Below are 24635 nucleotides of genomic sequence, written 5' to 3' on the forward strand. Positions count from 1 at the left end.
TCCTACCTGATTCACAGGTGAAGGTGCGTGAAGTGTCATCAGTGAACACAATGGCTACCGCCTGTCGCTTTGTATCCCGAGGTAACCTGGTGACGTTCTTGACGTTACTGATTTCTGTTACCTATATAAAAAGTATAGGAAGATGAAGAGGATTAAGAAGCACATTTCGAGATGCAGTAAATAACTAAAAACACAATGTTTACCTAAGACATCCTGTTCTAACCTCAGACTGCCGTAGAACAACATGGTAAATGATAAATAGCATGTACTTATATAGCGCCTTTATTCAATTCAGGTAACTTGACCAAAGCGCTTTACACTACATTCATTCACCCATTCACACACACACTGATGGTGGCAAGCTATATTGTATCCACAGCTGCCCTGGGGCTCACTGACAGAAGCGGGGCTGCCGTACACTGGCGCCACCGGGCCCTCTGACCACCATCAGTAGGCAATGCAGGTGAAATGTCTTGCCCAAGGACACGATGACACTGAAAGTCAGAGTCAGGGCTTGAACCGTCAATCCTTCGATTTCAGGGCAAACTTCTACATCCAACCCCACTGTCGCCCTATCATCGCCTAACATCAACATGTAAGACATTAAAGTGAGTTTTTTCAAGAGTTTATGAGTTTCTAGAGTCTCAAAATGTCTCCTGCCTTTCATTCTTCTCTCCCTTCCCTCCTGTGCATTTAGGCAAATAGATTTTCTACTTTTCATTGTTTCTGCTCCATGTTCTGTGCTCACTGCTTCACAAAATACCTTGTAAAATTGTTTTCTCATTTTTCATAATTTAAACTCTCCAGATCCTCAAGATATGCTGCGGTTATTGGTATATTTTCATTATTATACCTTTATTTTCACAGGCAGGTCAATGAGAACAAGTTCTTATTTACAATGGCAGCCTGACAAGTGGAGTAACCACTGAGGAATGGGAAGTAGGGCTAAAATAAACACAACTCATTAGTAATACCTACATAAAATACAATTTAAAACACAACAGACAACCCAAAATGACTGTAGAGAATCAGCTGCAAGTGTCTGTGAACAAGGATGATATTTTTTTTTTTTTTGAAGGCTGAAATTGAAATGAGTCTATCCAGTTTAAGAATATGTTTGCAGAGTGTTCCAGTCATGAGTGGCAGCATATTGAAAAGAAGCAAGACCAAAGGCAGTTTTGGTTTTGGGAATAAGTAATTGTAGATGAAGTGAGGAGGGGGTGTTGGAAGGGACAGGCTTTGACTGCAGCAGGTGATCTAAATAGGGTGGTGAGCAGCCGAGAAGATGAACCAGTGAATTTTGCGTCGATTGTGAAGGGAGGGCTGTGGTGTAATTCTGCAACTAGTGATGTCCCATTTCTCAGGGAGAAAATCTTCACTTGCACTTCCTTCATTGAGTATACTTTATTGTGTAGGGAACTCACTAGAGTCTTCTCAGAGCCAAGTGAGAGGAATGGGACCGGGCCTTATATTAGCCAGACACAAAGCAACACTAGAGGCAGCCAAATGATTGGCTCTGCCCCTAGTGGTGGAGCTGAAGACATGTGATGCTTTAGACATTGGTTTTTAGGATAAATCTGGTCGGTAATAGTCTGGAGTTAGTCCAGAAAAGGTTGTTGAAAATTCTGCTGTTTGGTCGGTCTGATTTAGTTCCACTTTAGTCTAAGAATAGACGTTAAAAAGATGTTACAAACCCAGTTTGTAACATCTTTTTAACAATCTGAAAGTTACGGCTTTTCACCTTTCCCTTTTCAACCTAATGCTGTCTTTACAATGTCTCTTTAACCAATTTTTGCTCACTGGGATGTTTCTTAAGACCTGAACACATCTGACATGGTTTATGTCAGATCCAACAGAAAATTAGGTCATATGAGGTTTTGGCACTCAGAGCCCATTAAAATGCATTGGGCCCCTCAGAGTGTGCACATTTCTCTACAGCTGTGCTTGCATAGAACCGGCACAAGTAGACACCTGCTCTATTTTGGTTGGACTCCCATCTTCGAGAGAGCTTTGAACAGAGTGGACCGTGTTCCGTGCCTGTGGATGCAAGGTTGTTGGTGCATGTCGCGCTGGCAACCCTCAAACACGCTGGGGGACACCAGCGGTGAGGGAAGCTGTCAAGCTGAAGAAGGAGTCCTATCAGGCTTTATTAACCTGTGGGACTCCAGAAGAAGCTGACAATTACCGAAAGTCAAAGCGGCAGGTGTCTCGACTGGTCGCTGAGCCAAAAACTCAGGCATGGTAAGAGTTTGTAGAGGCCATGTAGAAAGACTTCCGTATAGCTTCAAAGCAATTTTGGTCCACAATCCGGCATCTCAGGAGGGGGAAGGAATGCAGTACCAGCACTATTTATAGTCGGGGTGGTGTGCTACTGGCCTTCGACTTGGGATGTCATATGTCTGTGGGCGGAGTACTTCGAAGACCCCCTTAATTCCACCAACATGTCTTCCATTGAGGAAGCAGAGCCAGGGGGCTCCGGTATATATGTGTTTTGTAGATCTGGAGAAGGCATTCGACCGTGTCCCTCGGGGGGTCCTGTGGGGGGTACTCTGGGAGTTTGGAATACCAGGCCTGTTAATAAGGGCTGTTAGGTCTGTGTATGACTGGAGTCAGAGCCTGGTCCGCATTGCCGGAAGTAAGTCGACTCGTTTCCGGTGAGGGTTGGACTCCGCCAAGGTTGCCCTTTGTCACCGATTCTGTTCATAACTTTTATGGACAGAATTTCTAGAAGCAGTAAAGGTGTTGAGGGGATCTGTTTTGGTGGCATTAGGGTTGCATCTCTGTTATGCGCAGATGATGTGGTTCTATTGGCTTCATCAGGGTGTGGTGTACAGCTCTGACTGGAGGGGTTCGTAGCCAAGTGTTAAGTTGTCAGGTTGAGGATCAGTGGTCTAGAGCCGGAAAAGGGTAGAGTGGCTTCTCCGGGTTGGGGAGGATTTACTGCCCCTAGTGGAGGAGTTTAAGTATCTTGGGGTCTAGTTCATGAATGAGGGGAAGATGGAGCGGGAGATCGATAGGCGGATTGGTGCAGCGTCTGGTGTGAAGCGGGAGCTGTACCGGTCTGTTGTGGTGAAGAGAGAGCTGTGCAAAAAAGCAAAGCTCTCGATTTACCAGTTGATCTACATAACTACCCTCATCTATGGTCATGAGCTTTGGGTCTTGACCGAAATTAGTTTTCTTCTCTCTGTCTGGGTTCTCCCTTAGATATAGGGTGAGAAGTTCAGTCATCCGGGGAGGACTCAGAGTAGAGCCGCTCAGTGGTGTAGTCTACATTATTGTAGTGGGTATACTGTGCTTAGAAATAAGCACGCCAGTAAGTGTAATGTAATTGAGCTTTTTTTTTTTTTAAGCATATTTAGCATTGCTTAATTTGTCTGTTGCTTACATTTGAATCAATGAACAACAAACTGTACTACAGTTGGCTTTGTATTGAAAAGATGTAGAATCTATAAAACAGTACAACAAAACATGCTTAAGTATCAAGTACTACATGTAAGTACAGAAGTACTATGCAGGTTAAAACTGTGTCTATAAAATGTTCCAGACTTGTTTGTTCTTAGGCTCCTTATATTTCACTTGTCTTCTTGTTTCTGTTGCAGAGCAGTGGTTTCTTAACCATGTTGTCACATACTTCCTAGGTTCAAGAAGATTAACAGGAGGCCCATTTATACTGATTATCATGAGATGACTTATATTTGACAACAACAGAGAAGATCTTTTATCCGTACAGATATTGTTCATTAAGCTGAACCCTCTTTCACACTCAGCTGTGCTACATGGAATGGTTTGCATGCAAGTGTCAGTGGTTTAAGGTTTTCAGGCTCCCTGCTCTATCCTTTCTTTGCCCTGCAGCTATATTTGCTGTGATCAGTGGGAATAAAGTAGTTTTAATGTTTTTAAGTGGAAAAATCCACCTTAAAACTTCATCAGTGCAGTCAGTTCATCCAGATTACCATTCTGCCTTGCAGTATTATTTCTGTTGGAGCCGCTCAGACCCCCCCATACTGGCGGTGCACTGTCAGTAGGAATCCCATTCAACAGCAGCCTCTGGCCCACACACATGAAATTCACACTGGTAGCTCAGTACATACGTGTAAGCATGTAGAAATTGTTACATCTGCTACAACTGTATATTTCTGTAAAAAAGAAGGGGATGCAATATTTCGGAAGGACCTGCCGTTAAGGTAATCAAGATTTACATCTTACATCCGACCTAAATGTAAACTTATACTTTACATCTCCATTTCACCTTTTTGGATTAGGAAAATAAAACCAGTTGCAAACACAGTAATGTAATTCTTTTGTGCTATTTACTTTATTCTTAGTGTAGTATATATAAAAACACGGGGGATGCATTTTGTGGCAGGTGCTTGCCAAAAATTGCATCCCATGCTTTTTTACAGAAATATGCAGTTGTATCAGATGTAACAATTACTACATGCTTCCACATGTGTACTGAGCTACCAGTGTGAATTTCATGTGTGTGAGACAATTCTTAGGTTAAAAACAAGGGGGATGCATTTTGTGGCAGGTCCTTGCCAAAAATTGCAACCTTTTTTATCTCAGAGGAGTTGACACTTGTATAACTGTATTCCTGTACATCCATCAGTAGTTAAAGGACAAGAATCAGCAAATGCTAATTCTGCCTGTAAAAAAACCACAGCGCAATTGTAGCTGTATGCTCTGAAGCCCCATTTGGAGCTTTTAAACGGGCTTTTAAAAAAACTTTGATAATTTACTGCTGTAATATTATAGATTTTTAGAATAAAAACCTAGCAAATGTGCCTAATCAAAAAAAAAAAAAAACAGAAATACATTACAAGCCATATCACACTGGTCTGTGAACGCTGTGCTGTGTAGATGCGCATTTGATTTTACCCTTAAGAGAAAGCTTTGTAATTTTAAAAGTCACGTCGGCTACCACGGTTTATTGTTGTGTGTAAATAACAAGAGACCACAACAAGTAAATCAGCCGTACCTTGGTCAAAATCTTTGGAATTAATGTTATTTTTAAAAATCCGTATTTTTTTAAATGAATATGCTAAATAACCACATTTATTTTCCACGAGAGGTATATTTAAAAGTTTTTATATCATTAATATAAGAACCCAAGCTCCATGCATATCTTGGCAGGTGTGCATTTTTGGGCATAACACCTGTTGCCTCCTCGGGGTTCGCTGCGGCGGCTGGAAGCGGTTTTCATGAATGTAATCCAAACTGCAGGTACCAGGATAATAAAAGCAAACACACTTTTTCGGCAGGTTTCAGCATTTTCAGTTAATTTAGGCGTTAATAAACTGTTTCAGATGAGTGATCATAGTGCTCTGTGTCATCAGCGATGTGTTTTTCTCCCTACCAGCTCCCAGATCAGCGTCTCTGATTGGTTGATGCAGCCCGTCGAGCAGCAAATTTTCAATTTTTCCATCTCGAGCAGCAGCGCGTTTGCGGCGTAGCTGTATGCTCAAAAGCGCTGCGTGACCTTGACGCTCGTCAACCATTGACTTTGCATGTAAACTCGCTGCGCCTGCTGCGTTGGGCACTTTTAAGTGGTTATACGGAAATTCACAAGCTTTTCTAGTGAGTATACGGCGTATACCCGCGTATCACATAGACTACACCACTGGAGCCGCTGCTCCTCCACATTGAGAGGAAACAGTTGAGTTGGCTTAGGCATCTAATTATGATCCATCCTGGACGTCTCCCTGGTGAGGTGTTCCAGGCACGTCCCAGCAGGAGGAGGCCAAGGGGGAGACCAATGACACACTGGAGGGACTAGGTTTCTCGGCTGGCCTGAGAACGCTTTGGGATTCCCCCGGAGGAGCTGGACCAAGTGGCTGGGGAGAGGGATGTGTGGGCCTCCCTACTGAAGGTGCTACCTCTGCGACCCGACCCCGAATAAGAGGAAGAAGATGGATGGATGGTTATGTTGGACCAAAAACAATGTGTTTCTCTCACTGTTGTGTTTTTCATGAATTTCTTATACTTTTATTTTTCTTAATAGATTCAGGCAAGTTAGAGTTTCTTGTTATTCCAATGACATAAATTTTTGCCATCAAAATATGCATTTTTTTTTAATGTTACAAAGCTAATAAGGGTTGTCCTATATTCCTATAATGCTATTGACTTGAAATCTGGATTTTCAAAGTATTTCACTGAGTGACCTATGGAGGGTTAATTTGAGCAGGTAAATAAGATCATCTGTCAATGTCAATGTTATTTTAAATGTAAATTATCTTCTTCCATTGGCAAAGTATCTCATTTACCTCCTCAATTTAAGAAAAAATGCACTTATTTTATTTATTTATATAGATATATATAGAGTTATTTATATAGATTTTTTTTTTACAGTGCAGCTGCTCTGTTTTGTTCACCAGACAGAGAATGACCAGCAGGTGGAGGGATGGGAGCCAAGTGAGGGCAGGAAAACATGTTCGACTTTCTTCAGAAGACCTACTTTGATGTGAAGGCTGGCTGCCTTCTTTTGTCCCTGTGTGTGGTGTGAACATGTCATTCCTTTGCTCCGTCACAGAGAGCAATAGACCTGTCCTTCACCAGAACACACACTCACCTTAGGACATCCTCTGATGTAGGCAGCCTTCTCATCGGGATATTTCTCCAGACGGCGGGGTCCTTTGCTCGATGACTTCTTAAACACCAGCCAGCAACGGCGATAGATCTGTAATACGAAAAGACACATAAAGAAAAACAATCTAAAAATGACCAGCTTTTTTAATTTAGTCTTCATGAAGGATGTGTTGGTGTCTAAAAATGTAAAAAGATCAAAAATAAAGGGACAATAAAGTGAAGGTGCTTTGAAATGAAAATTGAAGCAGCATATATATCCTGCTGTGTTCAGATACAATAAGGCAACTGTGTTCTAATCTTACATTTTGGACCTTTTGTTCAGTTTAAGTTTTCTTTTTGGGGTTTCTCAAGTTTGTTTTGTTTTTTTCTGTGTTCTCTAGACTTAGATCAATTTTGTATTCCTAATTTTGTTCTTCCTGGTTATCTCTTTTTTCAAAATTTTTGGTATTATTTATTCCTTGGTCTAGTTCTAGTTATTCTTTCTCTTATCTTTAGGTTAGGTTTTCCATGGCTTCAGTTATCTCCAGTTCATTTTCTTACCATCCAGTTTTTCCGTTGCCCATTCCTTATTTTGTAGTCATTAGATTTATTCTCCGTTTGCTTTATTTAATGCCTCTGTCACACCTTCATGATTTAAACCAGCGTATGCCTGACGTATGAAAAATCTGGCAAACTTTGGATATGTTATGGGTACGCTGCAGTACGCTGAAACACGCTGAACCACGTGGACATACGCACAGCGTCTGCCATAAATGGGTCATCAATTCCAGGTCAGTTATCTGATGGTTGACATGCGTTCAGTGTCAGTTGCTCATCAGTCGTAGCGTCTAGCTTATCCTAAATCTCTGAGTAACTCTGTGCATAACTTCTGCGTAACTTATCCAGAACTTCTCTCCAACGCATATCAACGTATCTGACGTGTTCCAGACGAGCGCTGAATGTGTTTCTAACTTCCAGCTACTGTATAATGGCGTATCCGTGCTCATTGGTCAGAGCGTTGGCCAATAGGCACATAAATAGTTTGAAAAACAACGGGTTGATCTCATCAACAATCTTCCGATGTCTCATTCATCGGGGCCAGACTAAATAAAACCTTTCATCTCCCATTTAGTCTGGTTTACCAGGTTAGTAAACAGCAGCTAGATTAAAACCTCGATCAAAGAAATCTTTTTCTGCAGGCTGGGCGCTTCCAGGCGCATCGCTGCCCCCTCTTCAGGACACTGGCTTGTGCATCATTTCATGGGCATTATGCTGCCCTGCGTTATGCAGAAGTTAGGCTGTCATTGGACAGAAGTTTTGGACTCATTATGAATACTCTATGTTTAGGCCCAAAATAGAAAAATCCATAGAAATTTCAGTGTATGCCAGCGTTTTAGGAGATTCTGGGACGTCAGGCAGACGCTGGCTAAATCGGCAAGGTGTGACAGGACCATAGGTTCTATTTTAGTTACTTTAAGCTGTTGGGTCTCCCTTTATTAAATTTGTATTTGGTTTTTTCATATTGATAAGGTTCCTGGATGGCAAGCGAAACATCTTCAAACTTGGATCTGGATGACTGAGAATCTTCACCAGCATTTGCCGCTTCTACTCTAATTTTGGGTCCACTACAACATCCACCAACCCTGAAAAACCAAAAGAAACTGGTCTTAAAGCTACATCCAGTGGAGGGATAATGTCAGAAAAAAGTTTGATGGGAAAACTGACCTGCTGTGAGGACTGAAACAGGGACCTATGGCAGGCTTTGAGCCAACAATGGGTCAAATTCCCCCTTTTCATAAGACAGACTAATGCTACGTTCACAATTCATGCAATTTCAGCAGCAAATAAGCGTCTGGTACATTTCTGATGCTTTTCCACATTAAGGTCAGACTTCCAGTAAAGTGAGTCAAGATGCTGATGCTTCTGCTGCTCCTGTGTTCAATGGCAGAGAGCAGCTTTGCTGTATTTGCTGTGATCAGTGGATAAAAAGTAGTTTGAATCTATGTTGAAGTGAGAAAGTCCTCCTGAAAACATGGTCTGTGCAGTCAGTTCATCCAGATCACCATCCTGCCTTCAAAGATTATTTCTCTGTGGGAGCCGCTCAGACCCCCACATACCGGCGGTGCACTGTCACTGGGAATCCCCAGCAGCAGCTGCCTCAGGCCTGCTCGCCTCCTCGGGGTTTTCCTCTACTGATGGTGGCGGCTGGAGATAAATGTTAGCATTTTTCATGTACATAATCCAAACTGCAGACACCAGGATAATAAAGACGAACATTTTTTGCCAGAAGGTTTCTACATTTTCTATTTCAACTGTTTCAGATGAGTGATCATAGCGCTCTGCATCAGCAGCACTGTGTCTGTCTCCCTGCCAGCTACCAGATCAGCTTCTCCAGAAGCTAAAGCTAAATTTTTCCAACTCCAGCAGCTGCTGCTAGTGAAGCGCGTCACGCCTCTCAGAAGCTCATGAGGCGCTGCTTCAGCTGCTCTAGACGCGCTGCAGGACCTTATCCTTCACCTTGATGCGCATCAACCATTGACCATGCATGGAAACCAGCTTCTTCTGCTGCTGAAAACATGCTGTGTGAACGTAGCGAAACTGTACAAATGGTACCCTCTCCTGTTCTGTGTGTATTTTATAACGTCTGCTTTATAAATTTGAAAAACGTTATTTTATCAATGATTTATTGTTTCACACTTGAATTGCCTGTTTTCTTAGCTGTAGCTGTTATTAACATCAGTACTGACTTAAAATTAACTGTGAGTAATTAATCTACATAATGTGTTTAATTTTGTGAAATCAGTTCATGAAATAATACATCTTTGGAGTTTAATCTATTGAATAAAATCTATATCTACCAATGATGAGAGATGACTTAAAGCCATTCATGTTATGTACGTAACACAGAAAAATCAGTGGAACAAAGTAGGACCAGCAGGACCAGGTGTTGCTAATGTGTCATCTTAGTAAATGTTAGGTTTGCTCAGAAAGTTTGGCTGATTTTTAAATGTATGTTTTATTAAAATTGTTTTATAGGTCGTCCTAGAAATCCTCACCATAAAAGCAGGTTCCCCCTGCCAGAGGAAACACACAGAACATGACTGATTTACTTAGTGATTCCAAAAAAGTTAAAAAAACAAACGCCGGACTTTGTTTCTGAGTTTTAAGACGTTTCTCTTCCACCCAGGAAGCTTTTTCATTTCAAAATGTCAGAAAGTTCCAGGTTTTATCCAGCAGCCAAACAAAACCTTGTTTTTGTTTAGAAAACATGCAAATAGAAATATAAAACGGGTTAACCCCTTTGGAATGGGGGTCATCTGTAATGATCTCAAAATGTTCGACCCAGAATTGTAGGTAAGACAGGCAGTGGGAAAGTTCAAAGCAGGCGCCAGCCGAAGCCGAGCATCAACCGAGTCCAAAGGGGAAATCCACAGCCGGAGTCAGAAGACAGGTCCAGGTTCAGAAGCCGGCGGAATCCAGGAAACAGATCAGACAAACAGAGCAGACAGGGGCAAGGCAAAACTCGGGATCCACAGGGCAGAAACTGGTCCCAATCAGGAAAACGACTTCAGAAGGCTAGAGTTAGTCTCACCAAAAGTTCGAATAACCTGGCACTGATGGGAGGCAAACACACAACATAAATAGTAGAGGAACCCGGTGGAAATGATCACCGTTAATCAGCTGCAGAACCAATTAGACAGCTGAGCAAGGAGCAAAGGAAAAAACCTGTTGGGATCTGGAGAAGTTCCACCTTTCTCCAGCAGAGTGCGTCGTGGATCCTCCTGAGCTGAGCCTTCTACACACCTGAGGCGCATCTCATCATCAGAGGATCCTCCAGTATATAACCTGCCTGCAGACCTTGCCTCAACGCCGCAGTGTTTATCCAGTTTGGTTAGCACCTGAGCCTAGCATCTCCTGAGAATCTTTGTTGTTTCTGATCCTGATTGGATTCTAATTCCTCCTTGTCTCTGCTTCCAGGAATCCAGTTTCCCTTGTAAGCTCTGGATGAGCTTAACCTGCCGAGCCTGCCCTCTGAGCCAAACCTGAAGACTTTTCTCTGGATTCCCATGCTGCTCTGGACTAAGAGCTGGAAACCCAAAGCCAAGGTCTGCCCTCACGCTAGAAGTAAGACGCTGAAGCGGTTATTGGACTCTGCTGAACTAACAGTCTCTGGACCCAACAGTTCCTCTCTCAAAAGCCAAACCCAGACACCTCAAGGTATCAATCAGAAACTCTCTAACTCAAACTCATCTGCTCCCAAGCTAACTGAACTGTCATCCTCACAGACTCCAGTGAACCTGCCCCCAGGCCTGAACCAGTTCCTGTGTTTATTCCATGTGCTTGTGTTCAATAAACTTTGTTAAACTTTTCATCTGTTTCCGTGGTGTTCTGCATACTGGGCTTTTCTGAGACCCATCATGACAAAACCAAACCATCAGCGCCAAGATCATGACATTGTTTGGCTTCTTTGTTAGCCTGTAATACTCGAAACCTGTCTATGTCTCTGAAAATAGTTGTTTCAGAGACATAGACAGGCCAACAACTCTCTTTAATGACCCCCTTTCAGAGACATAGACAGGTTTCGGGCTTGGCTCAACCAGGCTAACGAAGAGACAAAACAGCCCCCATTTCAAAGGGGCGGACTTGTCATCAGGTTCATTTTGCATGTTTTCTAAGCCAAAAGAAGGATTTGTTTTTGGTCCACACTATAAAATATCAAACTCAACACTACTTCTGACATTTTGAATTGAAAAAGCTTCCTGGATGGGAAGAGAAACGTCTTAAAACAAAGTCCAGTGGACTGTTTTTTTTTTTAACGTTCTTGGCTATGACCTGGATGACTGAGAATCTTCACCAGCAGATTTCCATAGTGATGCAGAAACCCTCTGATAATCAGGCAGGTTAGTGACGTTTCTGTTCCCACTCAGAAAGTCAGACAGTTTAGTTAATAGAAAAAAATATTTTCACAGCATTGTCTCTCATCACTCTAGTGAAGAAAAACATGCATTTGCAAAAATAGTGTTCTGGAAGGCTCTGTGTTTACACCTTAGCAGGTATTATTAGTGTTTAATAGACTCACACGTCATTAATATTAATCCTAACAATAGTGCGTTTAAATTAATTTAATACTTCATAAAAAAACCTTGGTTATGTATTTTTTAAATAAGTATTATTACAAATTATGCTACTTTTTTCATGGTGAGGTTGACATTTGCATGGAATTAACACGGCAGTAACATATAGGGCCTACCTGTCCTCACACACACATCCATGGGTCCCACACCACTAACACGTACTTCTCAAGTTTATAATCTGTGAATTTTTTTTCTGCTATTATGCAATTATTTATCCTGTATTATAGCCCCAATAATTATATATATATATATATATATATATATATATATATATATATATATATATATATATAGCGTGTATTATAGTATAGATTAAATTCATCATCCAGCTGCTGCTCTGCAGAATTCTCTCCCCAAGAGCTGAATCGTGGACAAAAATCACGCCATCTAGCGGAAAATAACGCAGCTTTTTCAAATCATGCATGTGTACAAAACAACAACGATGGCGCTGTGCGTCGTTTTTAGCGAATGTCGTTGATTTTAAAGTAATTTTGAGTGATAAATAAAAAATTTTTTGCGATCATTGCATTTGCCCGGTGGGCAAATGCAATGAAATTTGTACTCTCCCGACAATAAAAACTACTTTCCCCAGGAGATCGGGCGATGGTTAACATCGAGCCCTGCCTGTATATTAAAAAAAACACAAAAAAACAAACTCGTGGGGTGGTATGTGTCATCCTCAAGCTCGGGTCCTCTACCAGAGGCCTGGGAGTTATATATATATATATATATATATAAAATCCATACCCTAACTTTCTGTGTAATCTGCATATAGCTTCCAGATGTATTTATCTTATAGCCTCTTAAGATTACTCTCCGTTTATATCTACCATTCATAGTCCATACATAAGGATTCCCAGAGCAGTCGTGTCTCTCAGATACTTTTTCACGGTGGTTTTCTCGAGAAAACTAGTAAATTTTCTCATTATCTAAAGATGAATGAGAATGAAAGCCGATTTTCTCGTCATAACTAGATGGTTGGTGTGCGTTAAAACTGATTCCATCCTTCAACACCACGACAGCAGGAGAGGATTTATAAATACAAGTCATGGCAGTTTATTTGTAATTCTGTAGATAATCCTGTGTTTATTTTTAGGATACGAGACAACGTTGTTGGTTTGATGATTTGCTTTCAGTTCTGATTCAGCAGCAATTAGACCTATGCCTCCAGCTGTTTTCTAAACAGTGTTACGCATGTAAAAGCTATAAGATACATTAACCCCTAAAATGAGCCAGATTAAAGATTTTCATAAAAAGAAAAAAACTGTCAGATTTGTTTCTACTGTGTTCCATGCAATCCGATCATCCACCACCACCTGACAATGAGTCAAAAGAAATAGGAAAATAAAAATCTGATTATCAGCCCATACTGCGACTGAACAACTATGGGCCCCGCAGGCATGGATGGACGGGGAATCCAGGCCTGTTGGCCGCCTCATTCATCACTCATACAGGGTAATCATCTCGTTATCTCAAGAAATCATTAACTGTTTTCTTGTGATAACTAAATATTTATTTTGCAAACTAAATATTTATTTGGAAGCTAAATATATTTTAAACAAAGTAAGATGAATCAATGAAATAGTGATAAAATGACTTGGGAAAAAATAAGCTTTTAAATTCTCTTAAAATACGCTAAATAACCATAAATAATTCCTCCTAATTTTTGACTGCTTAACTTTATGAACGGCGCACCATAGACGACGCCCCCATAGACCACGATCGGTGTGAGCGCAGCATTCATAGAAATAAAGACACTAACCCCGAGCTTCCGGCTCCGCATTCGCACATAGCCCTGCTTGATGATGTCACTGAAGTTGGAGGCCATCTTTGTAGGGCAGGAAGCTGCTGGCTGCTCCTTCATCCAGATGTTTTCCCTGTAAGTCTGCTGCTGTTCCACACAGCCTTGTGGCTTTATTTCACCATTCTTTCCTTTTTGTTGGACTACAAACCCCCAAATGTTCCGTTCTTCTCCTCCATATTCAGTTCGGTTTTATTTCCCACTCTTCTTGTTCCTTGTCAGGCTTGTTTTTGCTCTTCAGGTTTTATCTGGATCCTTGGGGGGGGAAAAAAGTTGAGAAGTCAGTAATGACAGGGTGTTGCTTGGGGAGGGGTAAAAGTTTGGACTTTGTTAAATTTAAAAACAGTTTTTTATTGTTAGTACTTTTACTACCTCAACTATGAAGAAACCACCCAGACAAAACAAGTCAGTTAGGTCCCTGTTGGTTTTTAGCTTTTTGACCCACATGCAGAATCACACAGAACCAGTGAATTTTAATGTTTTATTTACAAAAAAACACATGAATCTTGAAGCAGAAAACTACAGGAAGTCATTTGAACTTTCTGGTTGATCTGGAAGGAGTTGGTAGATGGAAACCGATTGATTTGCTTATTGAGGGACAAAGCGGGCAGCATGGATCTGTAGGGCTTTGCTGACTGAACCCAGAGGTCCAGGAGAATCCGAGAGCGTTGGTACTTGGAGAGACATTAAATAATAGAAGCTGGGGACCTAGTGACTCTGAACTAGTGGTGTCACTACAAGTGTGACTAGTAGAGCTGCTTTGTTCTGTTCTTAGAGTCTAGAGAGCAGCTTGGCTCAGATTTCAGCTTTCAATAACCTACATTTGCAGCGATAGAGTTGATTCCTTCCCGCTACCATTGCAGCACCAACCCCTTTACAGGAGAACAGAAGACCTCACCTGTTCAGCCAGGCCAGCAATTCCCTTTAACGACCCCTCTTTCAGAGACATAGACAGGTATGGGGCATTGCAGGCGACCAAAGAAGCCAAACGACCCCCATTCCAAAGGGATGGACCCGTTCATCCGTTTCTATTAGCATGTTTGGCGCGAGTACATCACGAGGCTCATGGTCTCTCCAGAAGGCTCACCAGTGCCTGCTCTTCCTGAGATCACTGAGGAAGAATCAGCTCCCCTCAACTATCCTGGTGAACTTCTATCGCTGTGCAATAGAAAGCATCCTGACCAACTGTGTAACAGTGCGGTGCAGAAGCTGTTCTGTTGCAGAGCGCAAGGCACTGCAGCGGCTGGTGAAAGCCGCCCAGCGCATCACTGGAACTTCACTACCCACCATTGAGCACATCCAGGAGAAACGCTGCCTCCATGGAGCCTGCAGCATTAAGGACTCATCCCACCCAGCCCACAGACTGGTTGTCTCTTTACTGAACTCTAACCCTTATGGATAGACTCTACTCTCCTTCCTCACACCTACCACCATTCTGCTATTCTGTTATTTACAAGACTGTAATGCTCACCTGCTCTCCTGGCTGTTACTGTTGTAACAACTTTTTATATGCATCTTGCACTACTCACATTGACTGATTATTGATCTGCACTGCCGACTGTTTATTCACAGCACCAAGAGTTTACATTTACATCTGCATTAACATAATTTAACTGTAATATCCAATTACCTTCCACTGCACTTTAATTTAGATAGCTTCTGTTCAAACTTTATTTATTCTTTTAATAGTAAAACCCATCTGTATATTATGCTATTGTACATAACTGTAAAAACCCTTTTTATAGTAATATCCACCTGTATATTATATTCGGTACATATCCAGCTGCAAAAATTAGTTCATAACACTAGTGATCTATATATTATATTCATTAATTATGATAGCATTCATCTCTATACTCATTCAGTAGAACCCATGTCCTGTATTTATGGACCCATTATTTATAGTGCAATAGCAGCACTTGCTGCTGTTGCACTTCTGGTTAGACCTTAACTGCATTGCGTTGCCTTGTACCTGTACATGTGTAATGACAATAAAGTTGAATATAATCTAATCTAATGTTTTCTAAACAAAAAACAGGCTTTGTTGGGCTGCTGGATAAAACCTGGAACTCAACGCTATTTCTGACATTTTGAAATGAAAAAGTTTCCTGGATGGAAGAGAAACGTCTTCAGACTTGGAAACAAAGTCCAGTGGAATTTTAAAGAACCTCTAACTTTCAATTAAATTTACCATATCATCCAGTCAGATTGATTTAAAGTTTTCTATCTAAGGAAAACCAGTTGATTGCATCGATTCATTGACTCTTCAGCAATCCCTCACACTAAGAATGCTCCCAATTGGTAGAATTATTAGACAGCATGGGATTAATTTCCACTGTTATGCTGATGATACCCAGCTATATCTGTCTATAAATCCAGATGAAGCTAACCCATTACATAGATTACAGGCATGTCTTGAAGACATAAAAACCTGGATGACTCTTAACTTTCTGCTTCTGAATGCAGACAAAACAGAAGTTATAGTCTTTGGACCAGAGTCTCTGAAAAAGAAACTGATTAGCCAGTCACTTCATTTGGATGGGATTAAACTGATTTCAGATAATAAAGTAAAAAATCTTGGTGTTGTTTTTGATCAGGACCTGTCATTTAGGTCCCATATCAAGGAGGTTTCTAGAATTTCCTTCTTTCATCTGAGGAACATTGCAAAAATTAGAAATATCCTGTCCAGGGGTGATGCTGAGAAACTAGTCCATGCATTTGTTACTTCAAGGCTGGACTATTGTAATTCTTTACTATCAGGAAGTCCACAAACTGTAGTTAAAAGCCTTCAGCTGATCCAAAATGCTGCAGCCAGAGTTCTAATGAAAATTAAAAAGAGAGATCATATCTCGCCTATCCTGGCTTCTCTTCATTGGCTTCCTGTTAAATCAAGAATAGAATTTAAAATCCTCCTTCTCACATATAAAGCCTTAAATGGCCAAGCTCCATCTTATATCAGAGATCTGATTGTTCCTTATGTTCCTAACAGAGCACTTCGCTCTCAATCTGCAGGTTTACTAGTGGTTCCTAGAATTTCTAAAAGTAGAATGGGAGGCAGATCTTTTAGTTATCAGGCTCCTCTCCTGTGGAACCAACTACCAGTTTTAGTCCGTGAGGCAGACACCCTGTCTACTTTTAAGGCTAGGCTTAAAACTTTCCTTTTTGATAAAGCTTATAGTTAGAGTGGCTCAGGTTATCCTGAGCTATCTCTATAGTTATGCTGCTATAGGCTTAGACTTTTGGAGGACATAGGGACCCCCATTTCATCATTCTGCTTCATTCTCTCTCTGTTCTCCTATTCTGCAGAATCTGTTAGTTCAATCTCTAACCTTCTGCTCTCTCTGCTTTTCCTCAGAGTAGCTTTGCCTCGTCTGTTCCTGTTTGGCTGTGACGTCATCCTGGAAAGAAACATCAGCTGTGCTGCTTCTATCAACACCCTTGTTTATAGATGTTGGAGATCGGCCTGTTTTCCAGTGTGGTCCTGTTTCTCTGACCGTGACTGAGTGGATGTGCTTTCTTCGTCCTCTGGCATGGGAGCTGCCTTGGAGCTCGTCTGCCTGGCTGTGTGTTTCCTGGACGGGGCCGCCTTTTACAGCTGCTTTTTGTATCTCTGCTTCTGTCTCCTTGAACCCCAGTCGGCCTCGGCAGATGGCCGCTCACACTGAGCCTGGTTCTGCTGGAGGTTTCTTCCTGTTAAAAGGGAGTTTTTCCTCTCCACTGTCGCTACAAGCATGCTTAGTGTGGGGGATTGTATTTGAGTCAATGAGTCAATGCAATCAACTGGTTTTCCTTAGATAGAAAACTTTGTATCAATTTGATCTGGTTGAACTGTAAAGTGCCTTGAGATGACATGTGTTGTGAATTTGGCGCTATATAAATAAACTGAATTGAATTAAGAAACCATCTGATGTATTGATGCATAGAACCACCTGCTATAGATTCTACCTGGAAAGAACTTCAGCATAAAAATGCCACAAAAATAAGGACAGATATTTATTTATTTATTTATTTTTATTTACAAACAAACCAAAAAGAAAATTGTCTTGATTCTTCTTATTCTTTCTCTATAGAATAGAGCAGAGGTCACCATGTGGGGTCTGAATAAAGAAAATCATCAACCAGTAAAGGTCTGGAGAAAGTTTTAATTAGAATCTGTTACTTTAAACAGAATCTAACACTGAAATAAAATGAGGTTTTTATGCATCCATGTTATAGATGGAATTTTTGAATAAAGAAATTTAAAAAACAGAAAATTCTTCCATTTAAAAATCTTAATTGTTTTTGAAGAAGAGAACAACAATCGTTCAGTTTGGTTTATAGATAAATTTGCTGATTTCCATATTTTCTCAAACCCCTGAACTGACCTTCCACCTGGCAGCTGCTATAACCATACCTGCTCCCCATAAATAGGCCCCACATCCACCTGTGTACCGCACACACTGAGCTGCACCGTTCCTGCAGCATTTCCCAACCGCTCTTCGAGGAAGGAGAGTTTAACAACCAAAGGCAGCTGTTGTCGAATGCAGTCAGGATGTAAAACTTTTCTAGTGCTTGGAAAACAGAGAAGAATATTTAGAGGGAAAAACATGACATCATCCAATCTATGCTGTAAACATCTACTAATATTTTAGTTCAGTAAACCATCCGCTCATCCTCCTGCTCAGCTACTCCACCATGTTGGTCCATTATCCATCCATCAATTATTCATCAGTCTACTTTCTGCCCATTTATCAGTCGACAGCCCATCTTCTATCCATCCACCCAGCTATCCATCCTGACTCTATTGGAAAACTAAATGCACGTGTTCCTTCAACCCTCTGATCTATTCATTTCTGACTGCCAGAAAGTCCAACTACATCCCTGAAGAAAAAACATCAGCTGGGCTCCAAGGAGGAGCGACTTCCAAAAACTCTTCAATCAACTTTGATCACATTTATTGTATGATAGCTCTGTTTCAACCAATTCTATTCAGTTTATATCTATAGCGCCATCCGTGACGTTGAATTGTGCGACCAACATATTAGGCTGTATTGGCGAGAAATAATTATATAGCAAACCATTTTTAATCAAGTGAATCAGTTTAAACAGTTTCTTAGACTCTCTATTACAAAAGTTTACATCATATTTTTCAGTAAATCCTGTGATTTAACATAAGAATGTTATGTGCTTCCATGGGATTTCGTTTAACCTAACAAAGACAAAATATTTCACAACATGTCATCTCAAGGCCCAAGGCTCAGATTGATTCAAAGTTTTCTATCTAAGGAAAACCAGCTGATTGCATCGACTCATTGACTCTTCAGCAATCCCTCACACTAAGCATGTTTGTAGCGACAGTGGAGAGGAAAAACTCCCTTTTAACAGGAAGAAACCTCCAGCAGAACCAGGCTCAGTGTGAGCGGCCATCTGCTGAGGCCGACTGGGGTTCAAGGAGACAGAAGCAGACATAGAAAAAGAAGCATTGATACAAAAGGAACCAGCCTGTGCATCTTCTAGGCAGTGAGGGAACCAAAGGAGCCCAGAGTCCAATTAAAAGAGAAATATTCATCTAGATGTTACCTGCAAAACAAAGAGGGAAAATGGACCCAAAGGAAAAAACAAACAGAAGGGAGAAGAAGTTTAGCATCCGCTCCAGGAGGGAGGACATGTTGCAGAGTGGACATGTCCTCAACATCACATGTTGCAGAGTGGACATGTCCTCAACATCACATGTTGCAGAGTGGACATGTCCTCAACATCATCGCATATTGCAGAGTGGACATCTCCTCAACATCAGCACATGTTGCAGAGTGGACATGTCCTCAACATCACATGTTGCAGAGGGGACATGTCCTCAACATCACTGCATGTTGCAGAGTAGACATGTCCTCAACATCACGTCTGGGATCCCTTCTATATCACTGAATAGTGACAGTTGAACCATTACTGGAGTGAGTGAGGAGCACAGTGCTTTGGATGCGGTCCTCAGTGTTCCTGTGACCTCCTGGAATGGGACTCATTAGGTAGACCACTTCCTCCACTTCCTCCTGCTCTCTGCTGACTCATTCTCTGTCTTTCCCTGGAGTCAATAGCACATGGTTGTGTTTGTTCATGAAAACAACTTCTGAAGCAAATATAAAAATTACAAATCATATAAATACATGAACAACTAAACATCTTCAATTCAATAAAACCAAGTCTCCTAGCAGCTGGAGCAGTCCTTCTGCCCCAGTAGTCCTTGTTGGATTAAAGATCTTACCTACAGCTGTATGTAACCAGATGTTCTTATATTCGACATACAAAAAAAATGATTCGAGTTTTAGGTCTATTATGATTTTTTTTTTTTTTTAAACCCAATAGTTGAAATCCATCTTTTCTGTATCCAAACATTTTCCTGTAATCTAAAAATTCTAAAAAATATATATAATAAGGTGACTTTTAAAATGATTGATAAAAAATAAAACCTTAGTAATAATGTTCAGATCTCAGGTTTTCATCTGGATTTTAGCTCTTTTCCAGATTTCTGGAGTTTGATTCAGATCAGTGGAGCAGAGGAACTAAAGCATGTTTGGTATCTGTCTATAATCCAGATGAAGCTAACCCATTACATAGATTACAGGCATGTCTGAAGACATAAAAACCTGGATGACTCTTAACTTTCTCCTTCTGAATGCAGACAAAACAGAAGTTATAGTCTTTGGACCAGAGTCTTTGAAAAAGAAGCTGATTAGTCAGTCACTTCATTTGGATGGGATTAAACTGATTTCATAAATTAGAAATCTCCTGTCCAGGGGTGATGCTGAGAAACTAGTCCATGCATTTGTTACTTCAAGGCTGGACTATTGTAATTCTTTACTATCAGGAAGTCCACAAACTGTAGTTAAAAGCCTTCAGCTGATCCAAAATGCTGCAGCCAGAGTTCTGATGAAAATGAAAAAGAGAGATCATATCTCTCCAATCCTGGCTTCTCTTCATTGGCTTCCTGTTAAATCCAGAATAGAATTTAAAATCCTCCTTCTCACATAAAAAGCCTTAAATGGCCAAGCTCCATCTGATATCAGAGATCGGATTGTTCCTTATGTTCCTAACAGAGCACTTCACTCTCAATCTACAGGTTAACTAGTGGTTCCTAGAATTTCTAAAAGTAGAATGGGAGGCAGATCTTTTAGTTATCAGGCTCCTCTCCTGTGGAACCAACTACCAGTTTTAGTCCGTGAGGCAGACACCCTGTCTATTTTTAAGGCTAAGCTTAAAACTTTCCTTTTTGATAAAGCTTATAGTTAGAGTGGCTCAGGTTATCCTGAGCTATCTCTATAGTCATGCTGCTATAGGCTTAGACTGCTGGAGGACATAGGGACCCCTTTTTCATCATTCTGCTTCATTCTATCTCTATCCTCCCACTCTGCAGAATCTGTTAGTTCAATCTCTAACGTTCTGCTCTCTCTGCTTTTTCTCATAGTAGCTTCATCTGGTCTGTTCCTGTTTGGCTGTGACTCCATCCTGGAGAGAAATATCAGCTGTGCTGCTGCCATCAACACCTTTGTTTATAGACGTTGGAGCTTGGCCTGTTTTTCAGTGTAGTCCTGTTTCTCCGGGCGTACACTGTATGATTTTTTTTAATTGTTGCACGCATCTGCTGCTCACACTGTACGACTATCGCAGCGTTTATTCGTACAGTGTGAGCTCACGATTTATGTTTGGCCCGACGCTCTCATGCGATCTACCTGCTCACACTGTATGACTAGAAACCACATCGGACTGAGCTCCGCAGTGAGATAAAGCTACTGTGTAGCTCTCTATCCTGAAGCCAAACAAATAGAAGTGGGATATTAAGCTCACTATATTGAACCGCACTGCCTTGGCAATTTGTGCAAAATTTGTGCAAAAGTCCTAAAAACAAAAGGTGACGACGTATTTGGAAAACGGACGTGGCTTAGCAAATGTGGCTACTACGGTCCCTCAGTTTTACAAACAGAGCTGCATTTCACTCATTGCATTCCTGCCACGCTGCTGTGTTTACATCTGAGAGGAGGAATAAAAAGCAGAATCCTTCTTTGCGCCCTGAGCCATTTCCCCACGAAGGTTGGGAGAAAATCGAACATGTTTGATTTTCTCCCGACCTCCCGATTCCTGATCAGGAGGTGGTGGTGAGAGGCTGTAACCCCCTGTACACTACACAACTTACGATGCACGATCAGGCTGAAAGTCCGCCAGATTGAAAGATTCTCGCATGAAAATCACACAGTGTACGCCGGGCTTGACTGTGACTAGCTGGATGTGCTCTCTTCATCCTTTGACATGGGAACTTTACAGTTGCCTTTTGTATCTATGCTTCTTTTTCTATGTCTGCTTCTGTCTCCTTGAACCCCAGTGGGCCTTAGCAGATGGCCGCTCACACTGAGCCTGGTTCTGCTGGAGGTTTCTTCCTGTTCAAAGGGAGTTTTTCCTCTCCACTGTCGCTACAAGCATGCTTGGTGTGAGGGATTGCTGAAGAGTCAATGAGTCGATGCAATCAGCTGGTGATAAAAAACTTTGAATCAATCCGACTGGATGATCTGATGAACCGTAAAGTGCCTTGAGATGACATGTGTTGTTGAATTGGTGCTATAGAAATAAACTGAATAGAATTTAATTGGTCCTGGTTCTGGTTCTGCAGAGTAGAGCTGATCCATTAGACTAGAGAGGTCTGGCCGTTGATCCACTGACATCAGGTCTAGGGGTGTGCAAAATAATCGTCATGATGATGCATCGTGATTCTAATTTTCGTGATCTACTGCATCGATTCTTGACGGCAAGTATCGATTATTAATTTAAAAAAATTAATAAACAAAATTGCATGAATGGTTGGCGAACATCAGCCAAAAACAAGTGGAATACAACTTCCAGTCCAGTAGATGTTGCTGCGGATGTGTTGATGCACGCTGCATTGTGTCACGAGCATTTCCGGCCGCGGTATACTGCGCCGAGTCATTCAAAAACAAAACATGGAGGAGAAAATATTGCAATGCATCGCACTAATTCAAGTATCGTGATGCATCGTGATAGAATCGCATCGTGGCCTGTGAATCGTGATTCGAATTGAATCGTGACTTCTTTGGCAATACCCACCCCTAATCAGGTCGCATGTATTTTGGAGCGAATCCATTCAATGATTCATAAACTACAGCAATCATCCTTCACATCACAGTGATTTTCAGATTTATTCAGGCTAAATTTGCTTAATGTTGAATTTGTTTTATCTGAAACATTGAAGAGCAACAGAAACAGGTAAAGGAAAACTACTGAGCTGAAGGACCAGATGGTTTCACATCATCATCAACATGAACATTTCAATAAAATGTCCAGACCTCTGTCACAACAGTGAACAGATTCTAATGGTGGTGGTGAATATGATGAGGATGATGATGATTGTGATAATAGTGATGAAGATGATGGGAATGATAATAATGGTGATGATGATGATGGTAATAATAGTGATGATGATGATGTGAAGATCATATAATGATGATGGTGATAATAGTGATGATGATGATGGTAATGATGATGAAGATGATGGGGATGATAATGGTGATGATGATGTAATTATGGTGATGATGATCATGTGAAGATCATATAATGATGATGGTGATAATAGTGATGATGATGATGGTAATGATGATGATGATGATGATGATGAAGATGATGGGGATGATAATAATGGTGATGATGATGTAATTATGGTGATGATGATGATGTGAAGATTATATAATGATGATGGTGATAATAGTGATGATGATGATGGTAATGATGATGAAGATGATGGGGATGATAATGGTGATGATGATGTAATTATGGTGATGATGATCATGTGAAGATCATATTATGATGATGGTGATAATAGTGATGATGATGATGGTAATGATGATGATGATGATGATGATGAAGATGATGGGGATGATAATAATGGTGATGATGATGTAATTATGGTGATGATGATCATGTGAAGATCATATAATGATGATGGTGATAATAGTGATGATGATGATGTAAAGATCATATTATGATGATAGTGATAATAGTGATGATGATGATGATGATGATGGTAATGATGATGATAATGGGGATGATAATAATGGTGATGATGATGTGAAGATCACATTATGATGATGGTGATAATAGTGATGATGATGATGTAATTATGGTGATGATGATGATGTGAAGATCATATTATGATGATGATGATGGTGATAGATCTATAAGCCAAAGGTCTAGAAGTGTTCTCTGTGTCTGTGGTTTGTATTCTCTCTGTGGACCTAAATCTGTCCCACCCTGGACATGACAGGTGGACCAATAAAAACACCCCCCCCCCCCCGCCCCCAGCATTATGAGGCGTAGTTATTATCTGCCTCCTTTATGGCTGCTGTGATGTCAGGGAGTAGAGAGCAATTAAGATCAAGGGAAGCAGGGCCTCGTTATCTGGCGGGGAGAAGGCCTCTGGGTAAAGATGCTGGCTTTATGCTACATGGCTGCTTATATTTCCCAGAGCTGTGAAGCCAATCATGGCCCAGTAGTCAGACACTTCCATCACCTCACACCCCCACAGACATCAACCCCCCGCTGGCAGTCCGATAAACCTCCAGCTCATTGTTTCAGCACAGCCTGCACCTCATCCACACTCTACATGCTACGTTTCTAGAAGCAGCTCTGGCTCCAAGCATGTTTGGATCTTCTAGAACAGTCTCCAGTTTTTTTTAGAAAGTTCAGGGTGTTTCATGTTTCTGTATTGTTAAGTTACTCCTCTGATGATTCTTCCTTGTCCTTAAATGACTTCTATCTGTTCTACTTCTACCTGCTGAGTCTTTGTTTCTATGAAAAGTCATTAAGGTCTCATAATGACTATAAAGTTTCTTAATATTCAGCGTTTCTTATCATTGTTGTTGTTGTAATAAATTCCCCTCCTACCTTCTTTAGAGAAATCCATAAGTACCTTTTTATTTGTCCACCTGGTTTCTTCAACATTTAAAATCATAATTAAATTTTTAAATAAAAACTCTTTTGTATTTATTTATTTTTCTTATTTAAACTAAACGTTTCAATCCAACAATTAAAGAAAACAAACAGTTTTCTTCCTGATTTGAACCAGAATTTTTTTTCCCCAAACAATTAATTCCTGTGGA

The 24635-nt window shown here is 40.9% G+C and overlaps 1 protein-coding gene across 2 annotated transcripts in view; it reads right to left on the reverse strand.

Moving 5' to 3' along the window:
* The window catches only part of dok4 (docking protein 4), a 53674-nt gene that overhangs the window by 27137 nt on the left and 1902 nt on the right, over positions 1-24635 (reverse strand). For both annotated transcript variants that reach the window (XR_005279694.1, XM_038273811.1), the window contains exons 2-4: positions 13462-13755; positions 6569-6676; positions 7-121 (exon numbers count right to left, since the gene is read on the reverse strand). Coding sequence is in view for 1 of the 2 variants with exons in the window: in XM_038273811.1 (XP_038129739.1) it covers positions 7-121; positions 6569-6676; positions 13462-13563 (325 nt within the window). In the remaining variant the exon portion in view is untranslated. The remainder of the gene's footprint in view (positions 1-6; positions 122-6568; positions 6677-13461; positions 13756-24635) is intronic.

The sequence above is a fragment of the Cyprinodon tularosa genome, unplaced genomic scaffold, assembly GCF_016077235.1.
Source record: "Cyprinodon tularosa strain WSP-4 unplaced genomic scaffold, ASM1607723v1 ctg890, whole genome shotgun sequence".
Classification (NCBI taxonomy): domain Eukaryota; kingdom Metazoa; phylum Chordata; class Actinopteri; order Cyprinodontiformes; family Cyprinodontidae; genus Cyprinodon; species Cyprinodon tularosa.